This window comes from Ictidomys tridecemlineatus, chromosome 4 (assembly GCF_052094955.1).
Source record: "Ictidomys tridecemlineatus isolate mIctTri1 chromosome 4, mIctTri1.hap1, whole genome shotgun sequence".
Lineage (NCBI taxonomy): Eukaryota > Metazoa > Chordata > Mammalia > Rodentia > Sciuridae > Ictidomys > Ictidomys tridecemlineatus.
In genome coordinates, this window is record NC_135480.1 from 12,641,573 (window position 1) to 12,667,427 (window position 25,855).

Consider the following 25,855-nt stretch of genomic DNA (forward strand, 5'->3'; position numbering starts at 1 on the left):
TACATTTCTATATATATATATATATATATATATACTTAATCTAGTTAACTGGTGCCTTATTATCTAATTACTTGTCTGAAGGGCTTGGATGTTGGAGACTGTTGTTATCCCCAGGTAAAAAAAGATAAATTTAATTTTTTTTTAATGAAACAGAGGTCTTGTTTAAAAATCTTCAAAGAATCTGGGCCAGAACCAGGTCCAGGTTAACTTGATTAATTGCATAAAGCCAAACTTCACCTGGAAGATCCCCACCTGAGTACCAAAAAAGGGGCCTTGGACCATAAATGAGCTCGTGTCCACAGATCAACCAACCCTCAACAAAGTGGCTGCAGATAAACATTCAGTAGGTTATTCGACTGATGCAGTAAGGAATAGAAGTCTTGTTTTATACTCACACATTAGCCAAACTTTCTAATGTAATGACCTAGAAACTTGGTAAAGGCTACTTTCTTGTCACTGTCTTTGCTACACCTAGCCCCAATTCTCTGTATCACTGTACTGCCTAGAAGTAACCTTCAGACACCATGGAGGGTCTATACAGTGGGTAAACATAGATAAGCAATGGAAATTGGTTATATCAGGAAAAGCCAGCATAAGTAGTTAGGAGTGGCTGGGTCAGGAGCAGAGTGTTTTACAAAGATAAGCGTATATAAAAGAAGGTAGAATAACACTCCACTTGCAAACACTGGTATCTGTGGACAGGGAAACGTGGGCAGGACAGGAGAGTGAAATGGCTTGGCTTGCCCTGTACCTCCTAAACCTTCTCTGGGCTATGGCTGGGACTAGTACCCAGACCCGAAGCTTGTGCTGTGAGTATGCTGTTTATTCTGAGATGGCCAGGGAAGCAGTTACCCTGCGAAGAGGCAAAGACCTCAGATAAAAGTCTGCTGATGAGAAAGTGATTGGAATAGCAATCACTGTAAGAGTTCCAAAGTGGGTGAGTCAGGGTGCAAGTGTGTGCTGTTCATCATTCCTGACTCAAAGAACTTGTGAGCCAAGTTGATGCATTTTTTATTAAGATGAACTGAAGTACTATTGCAGGTATGATGCTTGCTGGTACAAGACAGACACTTAGTAGCCATTGAGACCTGGTACCACTACCAGGGAGGTAGTGGGAGGTTTTGGTAATGACTGAGGAACATACTGTCCCAAATCTTTAATATTCTTCATGGAAGAGTGGGGTGAACATAGATGCAAGGCAAACAGTAATTTTAAGAAGTTACCAGAAGTCATGTGAAATGTCCATGAGCCATATCACTTAAACATAGTAAATGAAAAATAACTTTTACAACCCCAGATGTGAGTTTTTAAGAAAATGTAAGGGCTAAATTACATTTTAAAAATCAATGTTTTCTGCATTTCTCTTCAATTATTTAAGTTGCCAAAGCCAATCAAATCTTCTATTAAAAAAACATGGGAATCATGTTTCTGAGGAGAAGGAATAAGGGAAAGAGGTTTGATAAGTAGTTTTTCTCTTCTCAGCTGTTCCCTCAGAACAACAGCCTTGGGTTGATGGCCTACAAGCACTCATGGAGAACTCAGTGATCTCATCAGCCTACCCAAACCCCAGCATCCTGATTGCCATGAATCTGGCTGGGACCTACAACCTGGAGGCCCAGAAGCTCCTGACCTATGAGCTCATGGCCAGTGATACTGCAGGTGAGATATCTGAGCCCCTTGCCCACCCTCACAATCACACACACCACTAGCCACTCTCAGATACCAACTTTATGTCACCCCATCACCACCTGAATGCTGCCTTTGACTGTACCTCGATCACTTTTCCCTACACACTGATAAATACCTGGAAAGAAATGTGTGTGAAGTGAGAACATTAATGGAGGAAGATGGTGAACCAGAAAGAGCTCCCAACTAGATGCACAGAGAGCAGGCTTCCAGTTCTGAATATGCCACTTACCAATTGTGACCTTGAGTTTGAGTTTCTTTTTCTTTTCTTTTCTTTTTTTTTGGGGGGGGTGTGTGGGGCACTGGGGATTGAACCCAGAAGTGCTCTACCACTGAGCTACATCCCCTGCCCTTTTTTAAGACAGGGTCTAAGTTTCCCAGGTTGACCTCAAACTTACAATCCTCCTGCCTCAACCTCCTGAGTCACTGGTACTACAGGCATGAGCCATCACATGCCAGCTACTCTGTGACCTTGAACAAATCACTGAATGTGACTCAATCTCACCTCACCCTCTAATAACAATGATGCCACAACTAATAGCAATGACAATGACAATACAATGTCTCTTCTGCCTACCTCACAGGAGTCACCTTAAGGCCCAAGTTCAATAACAAATTTTAAATTATTCTGCAGTTGCATATTTTCATAGAGAAACTTGTGTGAGTGTTCTTGCTGCTTTTTTAACTAGATACCAGGGATTATTGACAGAGTCATGAATCACACAAAAGATACTAGATTCAATACTCCCTTAAGTATTTTTCCATATATATTTCTTCAGAAATATCAAAAAATTATGTGAGTACATAAGTTTAAAAAATCAAAATGACCTGGATATGCTCAGCCCTAACCCTGGCAATCCCTCCCCTGGGGATGCCTTATGTCACTGCTCTGTTTGCTCCTCTGCAGACCTAACCACTGGGCAGCTCGCCCTCACCATTATGGCCCTCACCTCCTCCTGCCGAGACCCTGGAAGTAAAGTGTCAGTTCTGCAAAAACAAATGGAGAAGTGGGCACCTTCAAGTAAGACCTCATGGGAAGGGAGGGGAGAATGAGCACAGAGTCTCTTTCCTGAAAATTTTAAACCCAGAAAGGAAGAATAGAGGTGGGGAGAGTTACACTGTCACCTTCTCTGATAATTCCACCAGTGGCAGATTCACTCCTCAGTCAAAAAAAGAAAACTAGAAAGTCAACAGACTGTTCACACTCATTGGAAACAGCATCATCCCATCATCCCTTTTATTCTGTTCAATTGCCAGATGATATTCTGAAAAACACTGAAGTTACCCTTTGCCAATACTCTTTCTTTAGGGAGAAGTGTTCTAGCAATTTCTATTTTAAAAATTTAGATTTCCCTTCTTCATAAATGTCTCGAGCATGAGGAATGTTAGTCTAACAAAGACTCTTTATTCCTTCTTGAGGCCCTAATGACCAAGTGACAGCTTTCTATGGGCCCAGTCTGGCGATCTTGGCACTGTGCCAGAAGAACTCAGAATCAACCTTGCCAATAGCAGTCCGCTTTGCCAAGACCCTGCTGTCCAATACCTCTCCCTTCAACGTGGGTAAGTGGCCACCATCAGACACTGCCCTAAGCTGAGAACATCACAGGCACAATGTGCTTAGTGGTGGAGCTGGACAAGGAAGTAAGGAGTTTGAAAAACCTGAGAACCATGAAGCTTGTGCAAATGGGAGACATTTAGCAAAGTTTGTTGGATATGTGAATTAGGGAATAAATGAAGGAAGGGGAGATAGTAACATGTAGAAACAAGGATAATATTTGAAATGTCTAGCAGCTACAGAACCTCCACTGGGAACAATAAACATGTCACCCAAGTGTAAGGGTTACTTCCAAAGTGATGCATTGCTTCAGCCCTGCCCTGCACCATCTTTAATTGCTGCTAATGCTTCCACACTCAATTTTCCTAATGCTTCTCCTTATTACATCCAAATATCCTCTTTCTATTAAACAGCAACTGTCTAACCCATAATGTTCCCGGCTTCAAGAAACACTGGGACCATCTTATTCCTTCATTCTGAAAGCTTTCAGCTGCTAGTGCATGGAAGCTGTCTCCTTGCACATCCTTCTTTGGTCCATTCCTCAGGGTGTAATGATCTCTTCTCTGTAGGGGTCACCGTCATGGCCCTCTGCCACTCTCTCATCAGTAGCATTATCTCAGGCTTTGCCCTTTATCTATGCCTCATCAGAAACCTGTCGCATATCAATTTCTATCAACAAGCAGGTAAATGTACTCTAGGTCCTTCTCTGGATCAAGAACATTTCTGGGACATCTCAGCCAATCCAGAAACTCTGGACTTCTTTGCCTCTGGGTTTTAATAACACTATCACCTGGAATGAAGTTACATGACTTTCAGGTGGAGATTAGGGTAGGAGGAAAAGATCAGTAAAATTAAAAAAATGTTAGCTGGCAAGTTTTCCATTTGTTCTGGTCTTGTCACATCACAGCTTCCTCATTCAGTCCACACAGGTTTATCACACACTAATAATGGCAAAGTCCCTGTGCCGAGTGCTCTGGGGGATGCAAAGTTCCCATCATTCAAGTGTTTACAGAGTGTAACAGCCACAAAACACAGCAGAGGGTGCTGAAATCGCAGAACAGGCAAAACAACAAATGCTAAATGAGTTCAGAAAAGAGGCTGCAACTGACAGAGAAGACTTCACTGAAATGTGGTGATGGTCAGATTTTTAAAAATGGTGGATTTTTGAAAGACAAAAACTGGACAAAAAGCATGGGATTGAACATACCACCAGTCTACATTAATGGATAGTATGGGCTGTAAAGGTGCAGAGATCTAGGTTCAAGTTCTGGCCCTACTGCTTACTAGTTGTGTGGCCTTGGGCAGTTATTTAACTTCTCAGACCCCCCATTTCCTCATCTCTTAAGGAAGTTAAGTACAGTTTCCTATTCCAAAGATTATCCTGAGGACTAAATGAAATCATGTAACTAGAACTCCATGAGCACATGTAAATGTTAGCTGTTCAAAATGCAGTGGTGGCAATGATGATGGTAGGTCTGTCCCCTCTGTGATTCACAGACACGGGAGCAGTGGCAACCTTGGCTCTGACCTGCATGTACAACAAGATCCCTGTAGGTTCCGATGAAAGCTATAGAGCCCTGTTTGGTCAGGTACTAAAGAATATTGTGGAGAACATCAGCAATCAGATCAAAGACAATGGCATCATCGGAGACATCTACAGTACTGGCCTTGCCATGCAGGTAAATACGTCTTGGATGCCCTTGATCGAGTCCAAGCCAATAAGCCCAGATTGTAGGATCAAGAGATCAGATGTCTGCTGACATCTCTGGAAAAGCCCAACTTTGAAGTAGATTTCTAATGGCACCTGTGCCTCAGTTTCTCCACTGGTTAAATGCAGGTAAGTGTTAATTCTCTTTATCTCATAGATAAAGTATGAAAACAAATCTATATGAATTTATTTTCCTTCCTTGGGAAAAATGAAATAAAAAAATTCAAGAAATGAATTGGTTTATTATTAATAATGACAAGTTTACTAGTCATAGTAATAATGATTGAAAGTTTGATGTGTACATAATAATATTAAAGCAGGTCCTCAAAAAAAATCGAATTTTCTGATTCAATCTTGCCAGCCAAATGCTCTTTTTAGCCCTTTGTCTTGATCCAAAAAAGGTCAATTTTCATTTTAAATGGTTAATGAAAATAATCTAAAATTGACTCACAAAATTCCCTCATAAATGGTAGAGCCAGTCTGTTACCAAGCTCACACTCAGTCCTACACTCCCTAGTATATATTTCCAAACTGGGGTTTGGTAAGATGTTGCTTGATAGCTCCAACAACACCTTCTCCCTACCCTAGTTGATTAAGGCAGCATCCTCTGTGGAATGCTGATGCACCCAGGATATTAAAAAGCCACCTGGGTCAAATCCTCTGATCTATACTGAGAAATTTATGCTCTGAAGTCTCAAAATATCTTATGGGATTAAGACAAAAGCTGCACATGAACTCTCCACATCAGGAAAGGGAGAATGCTGGAGTTAGGATGCCAGCACTAAACCTAATCTAGCTCTGGACTGCTACTAAAAGGAAACTGTCTCCTGAGAAAATAAATACTGATATTGGTATTCTCCAGACATTAAAAATTAGTAAAGGGCATAAACAACCTAAGTATCAGTTAATGTTAAACATAAGAATAAAAAAAATTCCCATTCCAATGTACCATGTTTAGTATTGACAAATAAGAATCAAGTCAGTTTTCATGTCATGGTTAATAAGAGTCTGTCACAGTACAAAGCACTGGATATTTTCCATGGTTGAGTCAATCATACAAGAGAACCCCCAGTACTCAGGTCTAGAAAACTACATGAAATAAAATAGGTAGTCTGGAAGAAATGAGTATACGAATTGGTGGGGGTAGAGGGAAGAAAGTCATGACTCAGCTAAAATAATCTTGCTTCAACCTAATGCCTGATAGAGAAGTGTTTATTTTGTAAATTTGCCTTATGAATTCTGTTTCGGATCTTATCATCTGTTAGTTATACTCTGATAAGCTGTACCTGGGAACTGAAGCTTTTCCTGTGGAAAGGCAGGACCTCCTCCAAACCCAAACACCACAGACCATGTGGGTTTCTCAGTTAAGACACTGCCCACCTGGAGTTTACTCAGGCAGTGACTCTATCTGAAGTCAGCAGGTATCTAATATATAACCTCCATCTAATCTAAAATGTTCTGGTATTGAGATCAAAGGGTTCTGCAGGTAACAACTTGGGTTTGAATCCCAGATCTGCCCACTATCTTGAACAAATACTGAATTTCTTGGAATTTCAACTAAGTGAAATTGCAACTAAGTTAAAAGAAATGTGATGTACAAAAAAAAAATCACAGATGCAATTTCACACTCGCTCACTGTTCATGGTCTCTCCCAGAAGAACAGCAGTGCTATTAATACTAAATCTCTTTAGCCTTTATTCTCCCTCTTCCAAGATGATGGTTCCCTTCACGTGGCTCAAGCTACCCTCTCCCTTCCCAATGGCACTCTCAAGGCATTTCCTCTGTTCCAACATTTTTCTCTAAATGCTATCACTTTAAGCTTCCTCAGACAGGAACTTACACTGACAAGGGATCTCATAAACCTCTTCATGATAGTTATTAATGACATCTAATAGCTTAACAATATGAAGTATTGGCATTGGTAACTCTTTCTTAGCAGAATTTGGGGGGATATTGTTACTGAGGAGTATCTATATGATACTTCTTAAACCAAACTGCTTTGTAAAGTCACCTGCAGCAAGATCTATGGTTCATGCTTGCCAAAGATAACAGTATGGTCATACATGTCACAACTGTCAAAGTGTCCATACCTCTCTCTCTAGCTGAGAGAACCATTTCTGACTCATCTCTACCTTCTTCCATTCCCCATAACCAGCTCCAGGCAAACCAGTCATCAGCAATCCTAACCCTTTAACATGCTCTGGTGGCCCTGGCCAGCACAACTGTAAAGGAAGGAATGTGGTAATTATAGTTTGTACATCACATTACAAAATCCTTTTAAATATTAGCCCATAGAATTTCAAATGTCAATTTGAAATTGTCAAGCAGGAATTGGGCTTTTATTTAACCCATTAGATAAAAAACTCAACAGTGTTAAGTGAATTGGTTGGTATATTAGTCAAGACTCATTTTTCAGTAAACTGAACTACAAATCATTTTGCTAAAAAAAATGGGAATATCATATACACTTGGAATTCCAAGACTACATTAGGTGGTCTCAGGAATAATCTGAATAAAGGGTTCAAACCATGATATCATGGACCACCTTTCTTTTCTCATCTCAGCCTGGTTTCCCTCATTCTCTCCTGCTACGTGGCTTCTTCAAAATATTTCAGGAAGATGATGACTCAATGTGCGCTTGCACAGTCCCAGCTGAAAAACTCCAACAGGAAAAAGAAGTGTTCTCTCCCCAACTACCTATATGTCAGAGAAAGATTAAATAGTTCATGTATCCACCAGTCACTGTCCCCAAGGTGTTGGTGCATTGAGATCAGCCCAGCCCAGGCCACAAACCCACCCACGGCCTTCATGGTGGAGCCTCTGATTGGCAGTGCTGACAGTTATGAGCTATAGGGAAAGTCCACCAGAGAGTGTATATGACAACACAAAACAAGGGAAGTCGGCTACATGTGTATGGCCAGGTTTTTCTAAATTACAGCTCCCAATGGAGTTGGCTTTGCCCACTCTCACCCTCACTCTACACCCAAAGTCTGCTCATAACTATGGCAGCCCTACTGGTGTTCCTTGAATCTGACCATCTTACCAGTCTTTGTTTTGTGACTAATATGTGACAGATACTGCGCTAAGTGGTAGAAGTGCAGCATTGAGGAAGAAAAATATAGTTCCCAGAGCTGTGTATCCCTTACAAGGCATGTAAGTAAAGCTATACCTAATCTTTCTCTCTCTCTCTCTCTCTCTCTCTCTCTCTCTCTCTCTCTCTCTCGTTCTCCCTCTCTCCCCATGTTCCTCTCTTCCTCCCCTCTCTCCCTCTTGTCCCAGGCCCTCTCAGTGACACCTGAGCAACCTAACAAGAAGTGGGACTGTGAGAAGACTATGAATATAATACTGGATGAGATTAAGCAGGGGAAATTCCAAAACCCCATGTCCATTGCCCAAATCCTTCCTTCTCTGAAAGGCAAGACATACCTAGATATACCCCAAGTGACCTGTGGTCCTGGTAAGAACTCTTAATATCTACCTCTACTTATGTCATAAGTCAGCACCTTATGCCAAGATGAAATGTAGGTCAAAGTTAAGTGGCATGTAGGCTTTGTATGTCTTCCTCCCACATCTGTCTTAAAATCCCCAAGAGCATATGTTAGCATACAGCCATACCATTCAACCCTCAGAATTCAGCCCCATGTCTACTTCATTCAGCATACATTTATTGAAAACAACTATGGACAAAGCATTTTGTGGGATGCTAGAGAAGGGAGGCCTATAGTCTGAACAACCAAATAGTTTCACATTCATTTGACAAATGTACCGCCAAACATTATGCATATCTTATCATATCTGCTTTTTACAAAGTAGGAGACAAATACACAAAAACTATAATATTTGGAATAATGAAACAAGTATTAAATAGAAATTAAATCCATTCACAATGCAAAAGCAAAAAAGATGACCAATTATTGATTTTATTTGGGAGGCCTAAGATAAAAGAGCTGACATTTTAGCCATCTAATTATGAAAGCTTGATGCTCACAGAACACCAAAGGGCTGGAGTGGAAACATAGCATGCTACTTTTTAATTTGAAATATCTTTATTTTATCCAATCATAAATACAACATAAAATTCAAATATTGCAGAAATGTGTGTTTAGAAAGTAGGGATCCTTCATTAAAATTGTATACTCCAGAGATAGTATTGGTATGGATTTCTAGCTCTTCTTTCTAATCAAATACCAACATAAAGTATTATTCTCTTAAATTAACTCCCTAAGACAAGAAGAGATTATAAACTTCTTGTCCATTTCAACACAGAATCTACAGAGACCAAAATTGAGCAAACTGTTCCCAACCATACTGAATATTTATACTCACCTAACTCCTTGGGCTGTTTCCCAGTGATTTCCCAACTTTAACAAGTTGGCCATACAGTCTTTGCCAGGATTCTACATTAGTTGTCCAAGTACCTTGTTAAATGGTCTGAAACTTATTACTTGCTTGAAATGTTTCTGGGTAAGTTGTCAGTAACAGACTTCATACCAACCACAAAAACCCCATAAACTTTGACATATTTTATATCTTCACTCTTCACAGATCATGAGGCGCAACCAACTCTACCCAATTACCCTTTCCCTGTCCCAACCTCAGCATCTAATATCACTGTCATATATACCATAAACAACCAGCTGAGAGGGGTAGAGCTGCTCTTCAATGTGACCATCCCAGTTAGTGTGAGAAGTGGATCAGTGTTACTGGTTGTCCTAGAAGAAGCACAGCGCAAAAATTCCATGTTCAAGTGAGTGCTGCCAGTGTTGCTTGCCATTCTCCTAGTCCTGCCCTCAAATACCTTCTCTTTCTCTCCCTTCCGTATCCTTACTTGTATTCCTTCTGCTAATTTAAGATGCTTTTATAATAGCCCCTTGAGGAGCTCCTGAAAATTTAAATCATACATGTCAATACAAGTCAAAGGAGTCAATGTTAAGTCATACAAGTCGAGGAGAGTCCGCTGTGGATTAGAAGACTCAGACTCCATGGCTTTGTTGGGCCCCAACAACTAGGTACTATTTAGGAAGATGTGGAATCTGTGCTATAACAAAGCATTTGAGATAGGAGTGCACAATCTGGGGTTAGTGAGTAGACTGGTGTTCATACAGGAGAAAACAGAGGGCTAAATTAAGTGACATCTGAAAGGGTAGGTTGGATGACAGTGTAAAAAGTCTGAAGTCCCAGGCTAAGGAGATCAGCTTTCATACTGTAGATATTGTAGATAAGCATTACAAGTTTTTGTGTGAGGAGACCCGTGTTGTAAAATGGTCCTTGGACTGTGAGAAGAGGAGGCAAGCACAAAACCTATGATAGCTACAGTAATGAAGTGTGAAGTGACATTTACCTCACCTAGGGTAAATGAACCACACCAAGGAAGACTGTGCAGTGACAGGGAGTGGAAGGCAAGAGAATGCCCCAAAACTATTGATGGGAGTGTCAAAAATAATATCTTTCAGAAAAAATCAGACTGGTTTAAAAAATATGTGTCCCAACTTGAAACACTGGAGACATTTAGAGAAGTCCTGGGAAAAGACACCAAGATAGGCAAAAGAGATCGGAAAATCATCTTATAGAGACGACAAAGTTAAGGAACTATGCAGTGGGTGGCAGACGCGTGCCCCCCAAAAAACATGAGGCAGCTCTAATATTTCCCATTTTACAGATGACACCCTAGGCCCAAGGAAACTAAGGAACATTCCTAAGATCACATAATGCGTAACTGGCAGCGTAGAGAGCTAAGCTCAGATGTGACTGACTCTGAAGCTCATGTTCTTTCCACTCTCCTGTCAGGGAAGAGCAGAATACAGGAATAAATCATGGAGGAAAAAGCTAAACTTTGGGGAATGCTTATAGTTTGCAAAGAGAAAACAGTAAAGAAAAATAGGTAAGTCTGTTTAGAATGAGCCAAGGGAAAGTGCCCACTCATGGAAAGAAAAAAGGAGATTAATTTTCAAACCTTCTGAATATACTGTTCTTCTCTAAGCTTAGCTTTAATGTTGCCTGACTTTTCTTTTTCTGATTGTAAATATAATAAATACACATAATAAATTTTAGGAGGGAAAAAGCATAAAGAAGAAAACAAATCTACAGTCCGTTCACAATATAATCACTGTTAATACTTTTTATAATTTTGTTTTTTCTATGCATATTATAAACAGTTGTAATCACCCTATAAGTGGAACAGATATTTCTATAAAATATGAACCCCATATTTTCCTTTAGCATTATTGCTTATTTTCCCATTTTGCTGAAAATTATTGAAAAATATTATTTTCATAACTTTCAAATATCCAATCTCAGATATTCATTCCATCATTCATGTAATTTTTTACCCATTTCGGGCATTTACACTTTTTAAATTTGATTTTAAAAATCCATTCATTTGAATTTCATTTGATTTCAGGCAAAGTACTTTCATATTCATTAGTCATTTGCATCTTTTTCTTTTAAGCAGGATTTTATCTGATCTTTAAAAGAACTTAGAATTTCTCTGTCCCCTCATCTTACCTCCACTTATTGCCTGACCTAAAGTGAGGTACAAATTATGTATTATTTTATTCTTAGATTTGAAACCACAATGACATCTTGGGGCCTTGTTGTCTCTTCCATCAACAATATTGCTGAAAATGTTAATCACAAAACATACTGGCAATTCCTCAGCGACAAAACACCTTTGAATGAAGGTGAGAGAAGAAAAGGGATGAGCATATCTTCTGTAGTTGGGAGGCTACGGCCATTATTTTATTTCATTCATTTATTCATTTAATCAATAAATGTGAGACTATATATGTATTTATAATAATTTATACAGTAATTACATAAATATAGATGTGATTATGTATATCCATAAACGTATATACACACACACACACACATACACATATAGCCCTTCAATAGATACATCAACTCTTTAAGTATTAGTGGCCCTCTTTTTACAGTGGGAGCAACAATCTTAGTGACATTAAAAGGACTTGTGCAAGGTAGGCATCTAGCATGTGAGAAAGAAGACAATCAAACCCAGGTTTCCAAACTCACACTCCAGCAAAACCTTATCATTAGTTAGTCTTTGCCCAAATACTAATATACCCTCTAACTTAAAGAGCACTAGTGTATGGTTTTGTCTAAAGATGATGTTACCTGGTTAAGCTAATGTTTGCTGCCAACATGCAAAGGGATGGAAAGCCAAAGTCACAGCAGTGCTAAGGCTGTGGCTTGATAAGAAGGCTTTGTTATCCAGTATCACAATGGGAAAGCTGTTGTTCTTAGCATATGTCATATAATTAACAAAATCTGGCCAGTCAGAATTTGTAGGACTGTAGCATAGCATATAACAAAGATCCTGGAGCTGCACAGGCCTTGGCAAGAATCCCCTTCTTTTATTTAAGACATGCATTAGGCAAGTGATGAATCTTCTCTGGACCAGTCTCCACAGTTATAAAATGGAGATGGCTATAACAATTTCTTAAGTTACTATGCAGATTATGAATAATGTATTTAAATACTGGGATTTTTGTATGGCATGTATTCAAAAGTGGTAATTATTATTATCAATTCTCCTACCTCTTCTATCTCAGAAAATTGCCCTGAGAACTAATATTAGACTAATTTTTGTGTCTACCAATTACTTTCTTTCTCTGAGAGAAGGATGGCAAAGGGAAAGATCTCTGAGATTCAAAAAAAAGGACCTGAACTTGTCACTGTTTCTGTTGCCTGAACTACCTAGAAGATAATGATGCACCTGGAAGATAATGGATGCTGTCATTTTTTTATCTTCCCTCTCCTAAAAGACAAAATTCTCAACCCACTGCCCATCCCTATTTCTTACAAAATCTTCCCCCAAAAAAGTGAAATATTTCTTGAATGCCCTAATTTTGGCTGAAATAAGCCATTTTAATAATAACTACCATTTGTTGTATAATTATTATGTGTTGGGTCCTGTATGAGGCACCCAGCAGTCGCTATTTGTAATCCTGAAGATAACCCTTCAAAGAAAATATTATTAACAAAATTTTCTTTGTGGGGGAAAAAGAGGCTGGCACATCTTAAGACATGCTCCACAAAATACCAACCTGGAAACTAGAAACAAGAACTCCCCAAATTCCAATTCCATATTTCTTCCAGACTAACAAAGTGCCCATTTCTCACTAGGATTATTTTATTCCTCAAATAAATTTAATGGGCTGATCATTTGGGAAGTAGGGTTGATTACATGCACCATGATGACTCCATTTTATTCTTTTCTTTCCAGGAGTTGCTGACTATATTCCCTTCAACAACGAGCACATCACAGCCAATTTCACTCAGTATTAAGAAGGAGGTGAGCTTAGTTTCTACTGAACATCTCCAAAGGCTAGGTGAATTTTTTCCACTTTGTTTCAGAAAAAAAAATGGATACTTACAATGCTATTCTTATTTCTGGTGAAAACACAAAAGAACACTCTGTGGAATAAATGGTGCAAAGTTCTCCAGAGTCTGAACATTCCTGACTCATGAAAACAAAATTTCCCATTTCCCAATAAAATGACCACCAGCCCTCACTTAAACCTGAGGAGATAGGAAGGGTCCAGCTGACTTTTCTTGGAGATCATTCTGATTTCCTTGATTAACTAAATAATGCACTCCCTATTCTACAAATGATATGTTTTTATTTTATTTTTTTATTTTTTATTGGTTCTTTTTAGTTATAAATGACAGCGGAATCCATTTTGACATAACTATAAAATCATGGAATATATCTTGTTCCAATTCAGTCCCAATGCCTCTCATGATATATTTTTAAAATGTCCTATTTATGTTTCTAGTACCAAATGCTCCTTTTCAAATCACCTAATATAAACATACACCTACAGGTATAGCAAATATACAGGAAATGGCCAAAATTGTTTCATATGAAAACTCTCAGATGGTTCAGAACTCCCCTTCCATTTCTATTACTTGCTCTGGGTAAAATCAGGTTCAAAATATATGTTTTATATAATTTTATATATTTAGTATATAGATATAATTCATATTTATAACAACATATAATATAAAAATATATAACATATTATGTGACGATCATAATTCTATCCTCTGCTTATAGGAGTCAACACTGGTACAAACTTTCTAGAGAAGAATATAAAAATTTGTATTAAAAGGCCTAAAATATATAATTGGCCCTCTATATTCACAGGCTCTGCATTTGCAGAGTCCACCTATTGCAGATTTAAAATACTTTCAGTTGAATTTGTAAGGAATATGTACCAACTCTTCTTCCCTAAACAACATAGCATTAACAACTATTCACAGAGCATTCATGTTGTCTTAAGTATTATAAGTAACCTGTACAGGATTTAAAGCATACAGGAGGATGCAAATACCACACTATTATATATAAGGGATTTGAGCATCCATAGATTTTGGAATCCCTGGGGTCCTGGAACCAATCCCCTGAGGATATTGAGGACCAATAACTGTACTCAAACTTGACACAAAATCCCAATTGTGAAATATGCAAAGAAAAGAATCATAAGAGGACACAAAGATACACAAGAATCAAAATATCAACTATGACTGTTGGAGAACAACACTTAGGTGCAGTCACAATGCACTGCCTGACACTGAACCCCAGCATGAGACAGACTGAATTTCCCAGCCATAGTCCTCCTGTCTTGGCATCTTAAAAACAAGTAACTGCTCACTGGTAACAGTGTGGCTCCCAGAAGAAAGAGATGTGAACCAACCACACAGACCCAGGTCCTCATCCCCAACGCACCTGTTAAGCAAATCACTCGGTCCCAGAAAAATGCCAGGACAGTCATTTTAATAGAAGGAAACTTCAGGAATGATGAATAAAGTGTCTCTCTTATCACGTAATGTACATAAATGAAAAAAAAGTAGAATCTATCTATACATCCAACAATAGGACCATGGACAGACAAACTTTAATAGGACACATAATAAGATACTAAAGGTTACTATAATTCACCTTCAATACTTGCTGACTTGAAAAGACATTCATGATACAGAGTCAAGTGAATGAAGCAGACTGTACAACATTATAGAATCATCCATGCCAGTGTTTTGATGGCTCTGTTTGAGACAATTACCAGTTATTTTTTTTCTTTTTACTGTTTTATAAGTTTTAGCTATTTAACACATAATTGAGCAATTGGAACCTGGGAAAAATATTTTAAGCAAAAGCATCTTTTTGCTTAACAATAAATTGGGCAACCAAAATACCCTGTGTGTTTGTATGTGTATCTGTGCGTGTGTATTGGCAAGACTGGGAGCAGAGGAATGAATTGAATCTATCACAAGTTGCAGACAAAGTGCTTAAAATTTACCCATGTGTATATTCACTATAAAAATAAGGTGACTGCTATAAGTAATGAAAAGTGTGAAAATACTGTGAAATATATTCACCTGTGAGTACCCTGAGACAGGAAGTCACATAAATTTAGTTTATAAAATATATCTAGGGCTGGGGATGTGGCTCAAGCAGTAGCGCGCTTGCATGCGTGCGGCCCAGGTTCGATCCTCAGCACCACATACAAAGATGTTGTGTCCGCCGAAAACTAAAAAATAAACATTAAAATTAAAATATTCTCTCTCTCTCTCTCTCTCTCTCTCTCTCTCTCTCTCTCTCTCTCTCTCTCTCTCTCTCTCAAAAAATAAATAAATAAATAAAATACATCTATTTTTCAAGACATTTCAGGGGTCTTTTCTAGGTTGTCAATGCATTTTCTAGTTGGTTTCCATTTGTCATTATCTCACAGATGAAAGAGTTCTACTCTTATTCCTTTGGAGATAATTATTCAGCTTAAGAATTTTTCCAAGCAATGACGCTCTTGTCTTCTGTCGCTGATTCTTACCTTTTGGTCATTTAGCACTTGTAAATTACCTAAGAAGAAACAGTTAATCAAGGGATTGACTAGTATCCCTGATTTTTTTAAAAAAAAAAAAACAAAGTAGCACAAAATTACTGAAAAACCTAAACAAAAAAATCAAGACTAGATGCACATATACAGAAAGTATCTAAAGAGGGAAAACCTGACATTTCCTCCAAAGTTCTTCTCACTATTTTACTATTCCTACTCACACATTCTCACAGTGCCACAAGAAAGAACCACAATATATCTCCACCAACTAGCACAGTTCCTGACATAATATATATTGATTATTTCAGATCAGAAAAGATAACTTCCAGATGGAAAAAAAAATAGCCTGAAGATATGGTGTGAGAAGAAATCTGGACAGGGAATCAAAATATTTTTAGCAATCATTCTGTACATGCTAGCAAGTAAGCTGAGTGACCTGGACAAGACAGATTCTCATTAACTAAAAACTCAATTTCTTCATCTATAATATAGGGAGTCTGGCCTAGAAGCATCTCAAAAATGTTCTCAGTTCAGAAAAGGTTTAAGAAATATATTCCTGAAGATATGTATATTGTTTATAAAAAGCTCCCTACCCAAACACACTAGCTGTATTTTAAAAAAAGAATGAATTAAAAGTAACAGCCCCCTCCATTCATAATCACATGTGTGTGTTCTTTAATGCTTTAGGTTAAGTTGCAGTGACTATAAAGAACTTTTGTGACCTCTATTGGCCACCAGTGGTAAAGCCTGAATTTTTTTTCAATGCATTCTGACACATCATACATAAATGGAGTATAACTATTCATTCTTTTGGTTGCACACAATGTAGAATCACACTGGTCGTATAATCAGATATTCACATAGGGTATTAATATCTGACTCATTCTACTATCCTTCCTATCCCTTCTCCTCTCCCCTCCCTTCACTCCCCCCTCTAATCCAAAGTACTTCTATTCTTCCCTAGCTCCCGCCCCAAATTAGCATCTTCATATTGAAGAAAACATTCAGTCTTTGGTTTGGGGGGATTGGCTTATTTTGCTTAGCATAATATTCTCCAGTTCCATCCATTTACCAGCATGTACCATAATTTCATTCTTATTCAAAGCTGAATAATATTCCATTGTGTATATATACCACATTTTCTTTACCTGCTCATCTGTTGAAGGGCACCTAGGTTGGTTCCATAGTTTAGCTATTGTGAGTTGAGCTTCTATAAACATTTATGTACAGATGGGAGAAATCTTTACCACCTACACCTAAGATAGAGCATTAATCTCCAGGATATATAAAGAACTCAAAAAAATTAATACCAAAAAAACCAAATAACCCAATCAATAAATGGGCTAAGAGGAACTGAACAGACACTTCACAGAAGGAGAAATACAACCTATCAACAAATATATGAAAAAAATGTTCAAAATCTTTAGCAATTAGAGGAAAAAGAAAATCAAGTGTTAGCATGCAAACAAAACTCCTCTAAGATTTCACCTCACTCCAGTCAGAATGGCAATTATCAAGAATACAAGCAACAGTAAATGTTGGTGAAGATGTGGGGGAAAAGCAAGGGTCAACTATATTTTTTTTGTGGAAGTTAAGAGATAAATAACAAATTTTAAAAAGTAGGAGAGAGGGGAATCTCATGAAAATAGAGTGAGAACAGTGAAGTAAAGGAAATGGAACAGAGAGGGAAAGGGGAAGAATTGGACAGGGGAGGAACGGCAGAATGAAATAAACCAAATTATGTCATTTGCATTCATAAACATGTCACAATCAATTATACTTTTATGTATAACTGTAATGCACCAATTTAAACATCGATTAAAAAGATAAAATCAAGTGTTAACATGCATAAGAGTCTATAAAAGACCTAACTCCAGCAGATTAACAATTTTGTAAAGTAAGGTTTTTACCCATTTTTCCCTTGTCTATCCTTTTTCTGATTATGTTTGAGCAATTTTTCATATATTGTTGTATATGTTATGAATATCATTTTCTGCACTGTGAATGAGTTCCCCTTTTTACTTTTCTAATGGTTTCTTTTGATGAAGAGAAGGTCTTACTTTTAATATAAAAAATTACATCATGTTCCATAAATACATACCATTATTTTGTGTCAGTAAAATAAAATCTGTAATGCTTGCAGAGGTACAATTCTCTTAAGAGAACAGAATTCCTGGAAGGTCTTACTGCAGAAAAAGAAATGGTCATACCTTTAAAAAAAAAAACTAACTCATTTTGCAGATAAAATGAAAAGAAAATTGGAATATGCACAACCACACAGAAGATAATATATTTAACAAATAATAAGCAGTTTTTAACTGATAAGAAAAAATATGAACAGTGTGACTAAAATATAGAAAAAAACATACAAGCAAGCAAATTGTAAATGCAAAAACTACAATGGGGATGTAGTTTAGACATAGTGTACTTACCTAGAATGCTCAAAGACCTGGGTTTAATCCCTAGTATTGCAAAAAAAAAAAAAAAGGTGTGTGTGGGAGGGTAAAATCAAAGACATGAGAAAAACCTTGATATTAGTCATCTCTAAAAAGGAAAACTAATCTATAACCAATTTGTAAATTAAAGTAAATGGGACTTAGAAAATGCTAATGAAAATCAACTTCAGTGTACTACTCTTAGCCAACCATCTCTGTGAGGCTGGTTTTGGTTGCTGTGTCTTGCCATTTTCTCATTACTCTACAACTTAAAATTAAACTTTAAAATTGTTTATTTCTTTTACTTTTAGTCAAGGAAAACTTTCTCATATCAGTACCTAAAATGTCCAAAAGTGTAATATTCTTAACTATGAATTCCATTCAAAGGCAAAGCTCCCACCCTCCCGCAGCTCAATCCTGCTTTAGGTAGAGAGTAGTGACAACAAAATGGGCAAGGGGTGTCTATTTCCCCCACTTAATGCTTTTATCAGTCAAGGAAGATCTTGTCTGCCCCTGATCTCTCTCACCATTTGTGACTTCCGAGGAATGGCATCTGTTGTGGGCTGAATGGTGTCCCCCCAAAAATGTGCTCAAGTCCTAAACCCCAATCCAATATCGGAATGTGATCTTATTTGGAGATAGGGTCTTTACAGAAGTAATCAAGTTAAAATGAGGTCACGGGTGGATGTAATAAAGTCTGTTAACTCTTTGGAAGCAGATTCAACGTGCAGGTCCATCAAACTGTGAATAGGGGGGGGTCCTCTCAATACTTCCACAGGCACGAATCTTACCTGCGGCCACTTGTGACATTAATGACTTGTGACATTAATTTTCAGGGGAAGGCGATATGCAGATTTATTATGATTTAAGCACAGCGACATCAGTCTCCATTTGCTAATCCCATTTGCGTCCTAGGAGCTTGGATAAGGATCTTCTTTCATTCCAATTATTAGAAAGCTTCGGGCTCCTAAAAATAATTGACCCAACATTCTCCCAGAAGGGTGACGCGTTATTTCACCGTAACTTGACTAACTTAAGCTACTGTCCTTTCCCTGGGATCGCTGGGCTCACAGATCCCGACTCTGCTGTTTTTCTGTGGGGAGACCCCGAGAAAGGCAAATCCTTTGACTCTAGGGATGGAATGGGCAAAGCCAGGATGACTTATTCGTCTCGGGGAACTATTGGGAGGACTAATACAACAGGATGTCCTCGTCTGACACACAGCAAGACCAAAGACCGGTCCCTGGTATCTTCCTAAGGTGGTTCCCCAGGGTTCCCCCCCCCCGAGAAGGGGCGTAACGCAGTAAGGAGCTGACTGCTAAGCGAACCCCAGGATTGAACGGTGAGGTACTCAAAGGAGAACACTCAGAGCCCTTCCGCCTTCGGAAAAGACGCGGGATTGGGTAGAAGCCGCCACAAAGCCAAGAAAACGCGCGCAAGTGGCTGGACGGGACTCGTATTGACCCGCAGACAGCAGCGCCGGAACGAAGCTCCCGGGATCGGGTTTCTTCCCTTCCGGCGGGACTCTGTGCGGAGTGGACCCGCGTGAACACAACTTCCGGCAGGGCTAAGCAGTATCCTGAGCACGTTAACTTGACGCTGAGGCGCCGCTCCGGACCCGGGAGAACGAAACTGTGGTGGTAGAGGAGGGAAGCTGGCTGCCCGCGACCATGTGGAGGCTGCTGTCTCGCGCCAGTGCGCCGCTGCTCCGGGTGTCCGTGTCAGGTCAGAAGTCCCTTTGGGTCCCTAAAGAAGACTTCCCCCTTCTCCCTCCCCCCACCCCCGCGCCCTCCAGTGTTGCCTCTTCCAAATCCAAAAAACGGTGCTAGCTGCAGCTGGTTGGGGGCTGCCCTTTCCCGCCGCCACCTCCGCTCTAGGGTTCCGTACCAAAGGGGCACAGCCTTGTGGCGGGGTGGCTCCAGGCTGACTTCTTCAGGGAAGCCTGAGCGCCCATTTAATGGAACCCTCTAGGCGCTGTTCAACTCAGCCTTTGTCCCCTCGTTCAACTTTATTTGTCTTTGTAGATCCTAGGGCAGCCCTGCCCGCCAGTGCTGGCCTAAAGACTCTGCTTCCGGTGCCATCCTTTGAAGGTGAGAGTTTGTCTATCACTTTCCTCTTGGTCTTTTCTCTGATGGAACCCAGTAGAAAGTAGAAGACATTGGGTGTCCTTGTGCCATCTGTCCCTATTCACTCATTCAGTAAATAATGCGTTGAAGGCATACTATATTGTCGGTGTTCTAAACACCAGAGGTAAATAAAGAGGGGCCATAAAAGTTCCCCGCTCTTAATGGAGCAAAAAGCCAGTGGGTAGTTCCCCTATAGCCTATTCTTGCTAATTGGCCTCAAATTTGGACTTTTGATGCTCTCTCCAAAGGTGATTACATGTATGCAATCATTTAACAATATTATGTAAAGTGCTAATGTATTAAATATAAAAGTTTACAATAAGCCTCAGTTTTGTAAACTAATTTGCCATTCTTTTTTAATATACTGGAAATCTCAGAACAATGAAAGGCATGTGGCTATCTGAAGATCTTCAACGTGTAATTGTTAAACCACTTTATGTTCTGGGATGTACATACTGACTTACAGTCAAAAGCATTACCAAGTTCATTTCTAGCTGCATGAGAAAGCTGGGAGGCAGCTTTTATAACCTGGAATAGTAATAATTTTATAATTCCACTGATAATTATATCAAATATCATTCTTTGAGGTCTCCTCTGTTTTATGATTCCATCATGGAGCCATACTTGTTTTACTACCGAGATTTTTTTTACATAAATGACAAGATGTTTGATTCTCTACCCCTCAAATTGCCAGGGAAAGAGGATAAAGAAGTCAAGTGTCTGGTCTGAGGTTGTGCCCACCCAACCTCACCCAGTACACTGGGGCACAGAATAGGAATTGTGCAGGTCTCAGCATAACAGCCTCTACATATATCAAAGACAATACATTGATTGATAAGATTCCTAAGTTGTAAGTTTTCCAACAAAAACGTGGCAGAGATGAAGAACTTAGTTATTTTTATATGCAATAAAATATGCTTTTATCCCATTAACATCCAGAGATGCAGTAAACTATTTTTTTAAAAAGAATCATATTGTCTGGCTTTGCTGTTTTAATTGGATAGTCTAGACCAAATTACAAAACATCTCCAGGCCTAAGGTTCTTCATCTATAAATTAGTGATTAAAAACACTTTCTACCTTAAATTATGTTTCTTGACCTGGGTGATAGTGATGTATTTGTCTCATGAATTCACTTTCAGATAGTTAACTGACCTTTATGTGTGTTAAATGTTTAAAAAAAAAATACCAAGGCTATAAAAGTGTTGTGAAGATTAAGAGAAATAATGATTTCCAAACAGTTCCTTTAGTAGGTGTTAACCCCCGAGTGGGGTTAAAAAATGCACATTAGCTTCAAGGTTAAAACTTTGCTATCTTCAAAGACTTAGAAGCAATTGCGTTAACCATTGTCAATAGCTGGAAGAATGCAGTTTTACTAAATGCATTCACAAGAAGAATGTAATATTTCTTTGGAATTATTATCCAAAGGTAACTCCTTAAGAGTTACCATTTACTGTTATAACTCTTTCTAGAGATATGTAGCTTTACTTACTCTTGGTTGTCTGTGTTCCTTTTAGATATTTCCATCCCTGAAAAGTCCAAGCTTAAATTTGTTGAAAGGGTACCACTTGTGCCAAAAGTAAGAAGAGAACCTAAAAATTTGAGTGACATACGGGGACCTTCAACTGAAGCTACTGAGTTCACAGAAGGCAATTTTGCAATTTTGGTGAGTGAAGGAAGCTACAGATTAAAAACAAACAAAAAAAATTTCAAAGTCTTCAATTCTAGTCTCTTCCTTCAGTCTATATTAGAAGTGCCTCACAGGGATGCCACATACTAGCTGCCCTTTAAACAGATGTATAGAGGCTACTAGGTACCCTGTATACATATATCTTTTTAAATGTAGAATGAAAATACAGTGGTTCTCCCTTATCTATGAAGGATACATTCCTAGTATCCAACTGGATGCTTGAGGCTATGGATGATGCTGAACCCTATGTACAAGCATTGTGATACCATGACAGTGCATCTAATAACCTAGAGGGCTACTGAGTGACTAATAGATGGCCTAAATAGCACAGTTACATACTGGACAAAAGATAATTCATGTCCAGGTGGAATGGAGTGGAAAAGGATATCTTGCTGCTCAAAACAACATGCAATTTAAAAACTCATGAATTGTTTACTTCATATTTTTTCATTTAATATTTTCAGACTGTGGTTGACTGTGGATAACTGAAACCACAGAAAGAGAAACTATGAAGGAGTTGGGGAAACTACCATAATATAAAAGCAGAAGAAAGACTAATTTGCCCAGCCAGACCATGAGATCTCTTCAGACTCTTAGTAAAAATAAAACTATCCACAACTTCAGCTATGAGGCAGCTGTTCCTTTGTTGAGTAATTTCCATAAAAACTAATTGAGTAGCTGTACAAACAGGTGCACTGGGCTTTATGTTTCATCCAGCAGGGAGACATTTCAAAGTTCATCAGCCTGCATGAATAGCCCCTGCTGACCTCTTAGAACCTCATGCCCACTTCTCCAGCCACCCTGGCTTTTACTCCCATTGAGCAAGCTCTTTACTTTGTCAGGTCTTTACGTAAACTGTTCCTCTACCTGGAACTCATTCTCTTGCCTTAACTAGTTTTTATTATTTTGTCCTCAGCTTTAAATGTCACTTCTTCAGAGGTCTACCCTGGCTCACCACTGGAATGGGTCTACCATACTCTTTTATTACCATATGCTAGGCTTTTCCTCCATGGTACTTCTTAGTAAGAACTTACATTTTCATATGTATCTTTGAGGCATGGTTTCTAAAAAAGGGAGACATAATAAAACCCACTAAAGACATCTAAGTTCCCGTGTGTTTCTAATTCTCTCATTTACTTTTAGGCATTGGGAGGTGGTTATCTCCATTGGGGCCATTTTGAAATGATGCGCCTGACAATCAACCGCTCTATGGACCCCAAGAATATGTTTGCCATATGGCGAGTACCAGCCCCTTTCAAGCCCATTACGCGCAAAGGAATTGGACAGCGCATGGGGGGAGGCAAAGGTGCCATTGATCATTATGTGACACCCGTGAAGGCTGGCCGCCTCATAGTCGAGATGGGTGGGCGATGTGAATTCAGAGAGGTACAGCATTTCTTGAACCAGGCTGCCCACAAGTTGCCCTTCCCAGCAAAGTCTGTGAGTCGTGAGACCCTAGAGAAGATGCGGAAAGATCAAGAAGAAAGAGAACGTAACAACCAAAACCCCTGGACCTTTGAGCGTATAGCCACTGCCAACATGCTTGGGATACGGAAAGTACTGAGCCCATATGACTTGACCCAGAAGGGGCGATACTGGGGCAAATTCTACATGCCCGAACGGGTGTAGTGAGAGCACAAGGAATGCATGCACGTGAGCTGCTGAGAGGGGGATCTGCACTTTTCTTCTCTACAGCCTGACCATTAAAGACTCCAGGTATGTCTTAGGTTATATCTAAGAAGCAGTGTGTTATCTGTTTTTTTTAAATTAGAGTGTAACCTGAGGGTATAACTTCTCATTGGTCACCTTTAATCCCTTAAGAAATTAAGAATGATTATTAAAAACAAAGTTCTTGGTTCTTGTGGATTGTGAAATAAATGTCTTCAGGAATGAAACAGATGTTCGCATTTCATCACTCATGAAAGTCTGACTTAAAATGTCCGCCCTTGCCTTTCATGTGTACACACTTCAGGAACTAGTTTCCATGACATTTACTAGTTAGAGATACAAATGTTTTTGGAGTAGTCACAAAGAAAATAATGACAATAGGTTAATGGATTCAAGAGATATTTATTGGTGCCATCTACCCATCTTCTTTGAATCTGGAAAGGGGATGTTGGACAATATGACAAGGAACATAGCTTTTAGCAAAGGAACTTAAAAGTTGAAATTACATGGTGCCTCCTAGTCTGGAGGTCTCCAAGGAGGGGAGTATTAGGCTCTTTGTGTCTCTGCAGGATTAGCACAGTGCCGTATGCCATCTGGCACACAAATTACCACTGCTGGATGAATGAGGACCCCATGTGATTCAAATTCCCATGGTTCCAGCACCCTGTTTATAACAAGATTAACCCATATTTCAGAGCTAGCCAGTTATAGCCCCTATTCAAACTAAAGGAAACACAAATTACAAGAAATGTTAAACCATTTGCTTTTGAAAATTAATAGAAAGCACACATAAAAATGTCATTTTTATCCCATTTTCTTAAAAAAATTACATCTCCAGAAAAGAAAATAAGAATTTATCACCGACTTTCAGAAGTACACATCTGCACAGTTGGGTGGTCCTCAACAAGTCATGTACTATGAATTTTTAATGTATTTTTAGTGATCCTTTTGCAGTGTAATCACTAAGTAAATCATTCATATTGGAACTCACATATACATAGTTTTTAAAGGGGAACAGAACAACCTTGAGTTGGACACAGCCTCCGGACCACTTCTGTGCTGGTGCATTCCAACCAACAGTTTCAGCCTGCAATACATACCACGAAGAAGTAAAGCAAGCGACCACTTACTCCTCCTTTCTTACCTCACACTTCACCTGTTTGTGTGGACCACAGAGCATGGTATGTTGACTGTTGGAGGTTCAGTCTTGATATAAACATGTTTCTTTTGTTGGGGGTCCAACCATCTTCTTTACAGAAAGAGGCTACTAATAGGACTCCACCATCACCACCCACAAAAAAAAAATGGGGGGGGGCTGTTAAGTGTATCAGCCCAGTGGCTGTCAGCTTTCACAGCTTCTGACAATAAAAAAAAATAAGTAAAAAAATTTTTAAAAGGTTCCCATTGATGCCTTTAAAGAGTCAATCCCAAGCATTCATCCGTGAGTGGAATCACAACTTAATAACAGATCGCTGAGTCAGCAGATATTTGAGCACCTGTGAGTGGCAGGCACTGTGCTAAGCACTGGGGACAGAAAAGTGAGCAAGACAAGGCCTGGTACCTCCCAATTTGAAGACTACTGTTGGACCCTGAAGAAGGAAGAAGATATATAGTTGGTCAAGGGTGAGACCTAGAAGAGCCTTAAAAGCAGAAGTAACAGGTGTGCTGATCTTAGTTCACAGCAGTTCACAGAAGACCCTGTTGAACTGGGTGTGCTGTAGGAACTGCCTCTCCACAGCCATCCTGTTGGTGTGGGCTCCAATCGTCATCTCCTAAGTAGGTACCCATTATGCCTATTGATGTACCCTGCAGGCCCTTCCTTTAAACCATTTGCCTAACCAACTACATATTGCTGTGCCCTCTGTTCCTTCATTCCTTCCCCCTCCCATTTCCATATTTGCATACATTCTCCCTTTGCATAACGTAATAAGTAGTTGATTGATGCCTTGTGTCATAATAAGTTGCCTAATGGAAAGAGGTGTAGCTGATGAGGAGTCTGCAGTGGAGAAGTGATGACCCCACAAAGGTGGGAGAAGGATTGGAAATGCCACGAAGATCCATCTGTGAGGGCAGAAGGAAATAACAGAAGAATGGAGGGGGAAAATCATAGATTGTAGAGCATGGTATTTTAT

At 39.1% G+C, this 25,855-nt stretch overlaps 3 protein-coding genes and 1 long non-coding RNA gene across 4 annotated transcripts in view; 2 read left to right on the forward strand and 2 right to left on the reverse strand.

Moving 5' to 3' along the window:
- The first annotated feature begins 620 nt into the window (after nt 1–620).
- Cblif (cobalamin binding intrinsic factor) lies at nt 621–13,294 on the forward strand. The gene is made up of 9 exons (XM_005331543.4): nt 621–809; nt 1,483–1,659; nt 2,594–2,707; nt 3,106–3,246; nt 4,739–4,920; nt 8,229–8,406; nt 9,495–9,696; nt 11,511–11,629; nt 13,195–13,294. Exons 1-9 carry the CDS (start codon nt 731–733, stop codon nt 13,254–13,256), a joined length of 1,254 nt encoding a protein of 417 aa, XP_005331600.2. The 5' UTR covers nt 621–730; the 3' UTR covers nt 13,257–13,294.
- Nucleotides 8,849–19,707, reverse strand: LOC144377020 (uncharacterized). The gene is made up of 3 exons (XR_013437551.1): nt 18,238–19,707; nt 17,907–17,991; nt 8,849–15,502 (listed from the first exon to the last, which is right to left on the reverse strand). It is a non-coding gene; the product is annotated as an uncharacterized LOC144377020 (long non-coding RNA).
- Nucleotides 19,708–19,773: 66 nt separating this feature from the next.
- On the forward strand, nt 19,774–23,950 carry Mrpl16 (mitochondrial ribosomal protein L16). Its single transcript, XM_005331544.5, has 4 exons — nt 19,774–19,965; nt 20,265–20,330; nt 21,883–22,031; nt 23,199–23,950. The coding sequence occupies exons 1-4, from the start codon at nt 19,911–19,913 to the stop codon at nt 23,682–23,684; spliced, it is 756 nt and encodes a 251-aa protein (XP_005331601.1). The 5' UTR covers nt 19,774–19,910; the 3' UTR covers nt 23,685–23,950.
- A 155-nt stretch (nt 23,951–24,105) lies between these two features.
- Nucleotides 24,106–25,855, reverse strand: part of Stx3 (syntaxin 3) — a 42,650-nt gene continuing 40,900 nt past the window's right edge. The window contains exon 11 of the mRNA XM_021730617.2: nt 24,106–25,784. The gene's annotated coding sequence lies outside the window, so the exon portion shown is untranslated. The remainder of the gene's footprint in view (nt 25,785–25,855) is intronic.

What these genes read in the sequence shown, in the direction of transcription:
- Mrpl16 (XM_005331544.5), top strand. Translation starts at nt 19,911, where the DNA reads ATGTGGAGGCTGCTGTCTCGCGCCAGTGCGCCGCTGCTCCGGGTGTCC. An exon ending in GCTCCGGGTGTCCGTGTCAG is followed by an intron (nt 19,966 to 20,264) that starts GTCAGAAGTCCC and finishes TTGTCTTTGTAG; the next exon opens with ATCCTAGGGCAGCCCTGCCC. An exon ending in AAGGCAATTTTGCAATTTTG is followed by an intron (nt 22,032 to 23,198) that starts GTGAGTGAAGGA and finishes ATTTACTTTTAG; the next exon opens with GCATTGGGAGGTGGTTATCT.
- Cblif (XM_005331543.4), top strand. Translation starts at nt 731, where the DNA reads ATGGCTTGGCTTGCCCTGTACCTCCTAAACCTTCTCTGGGCTATGGCT. An exon ending in TACCTCTCCCTTCAACGTGG is followed by an intron (nt 3,247 to 4,738) that starts GTAAGTGGCCAC and finishes TGTGATTCACAG; the next exon opens with ACACGGGAGCAGTGGCAACC. An exon ending in CCAAGTGACCTGTGGTCCTG is followed by an intron (nt 8,407 to 9,494) that starts GTAAGAACTCTT and finishes CACTCTTCACAG; the next exon opens with ATCATGAGGCGCAACCAACT.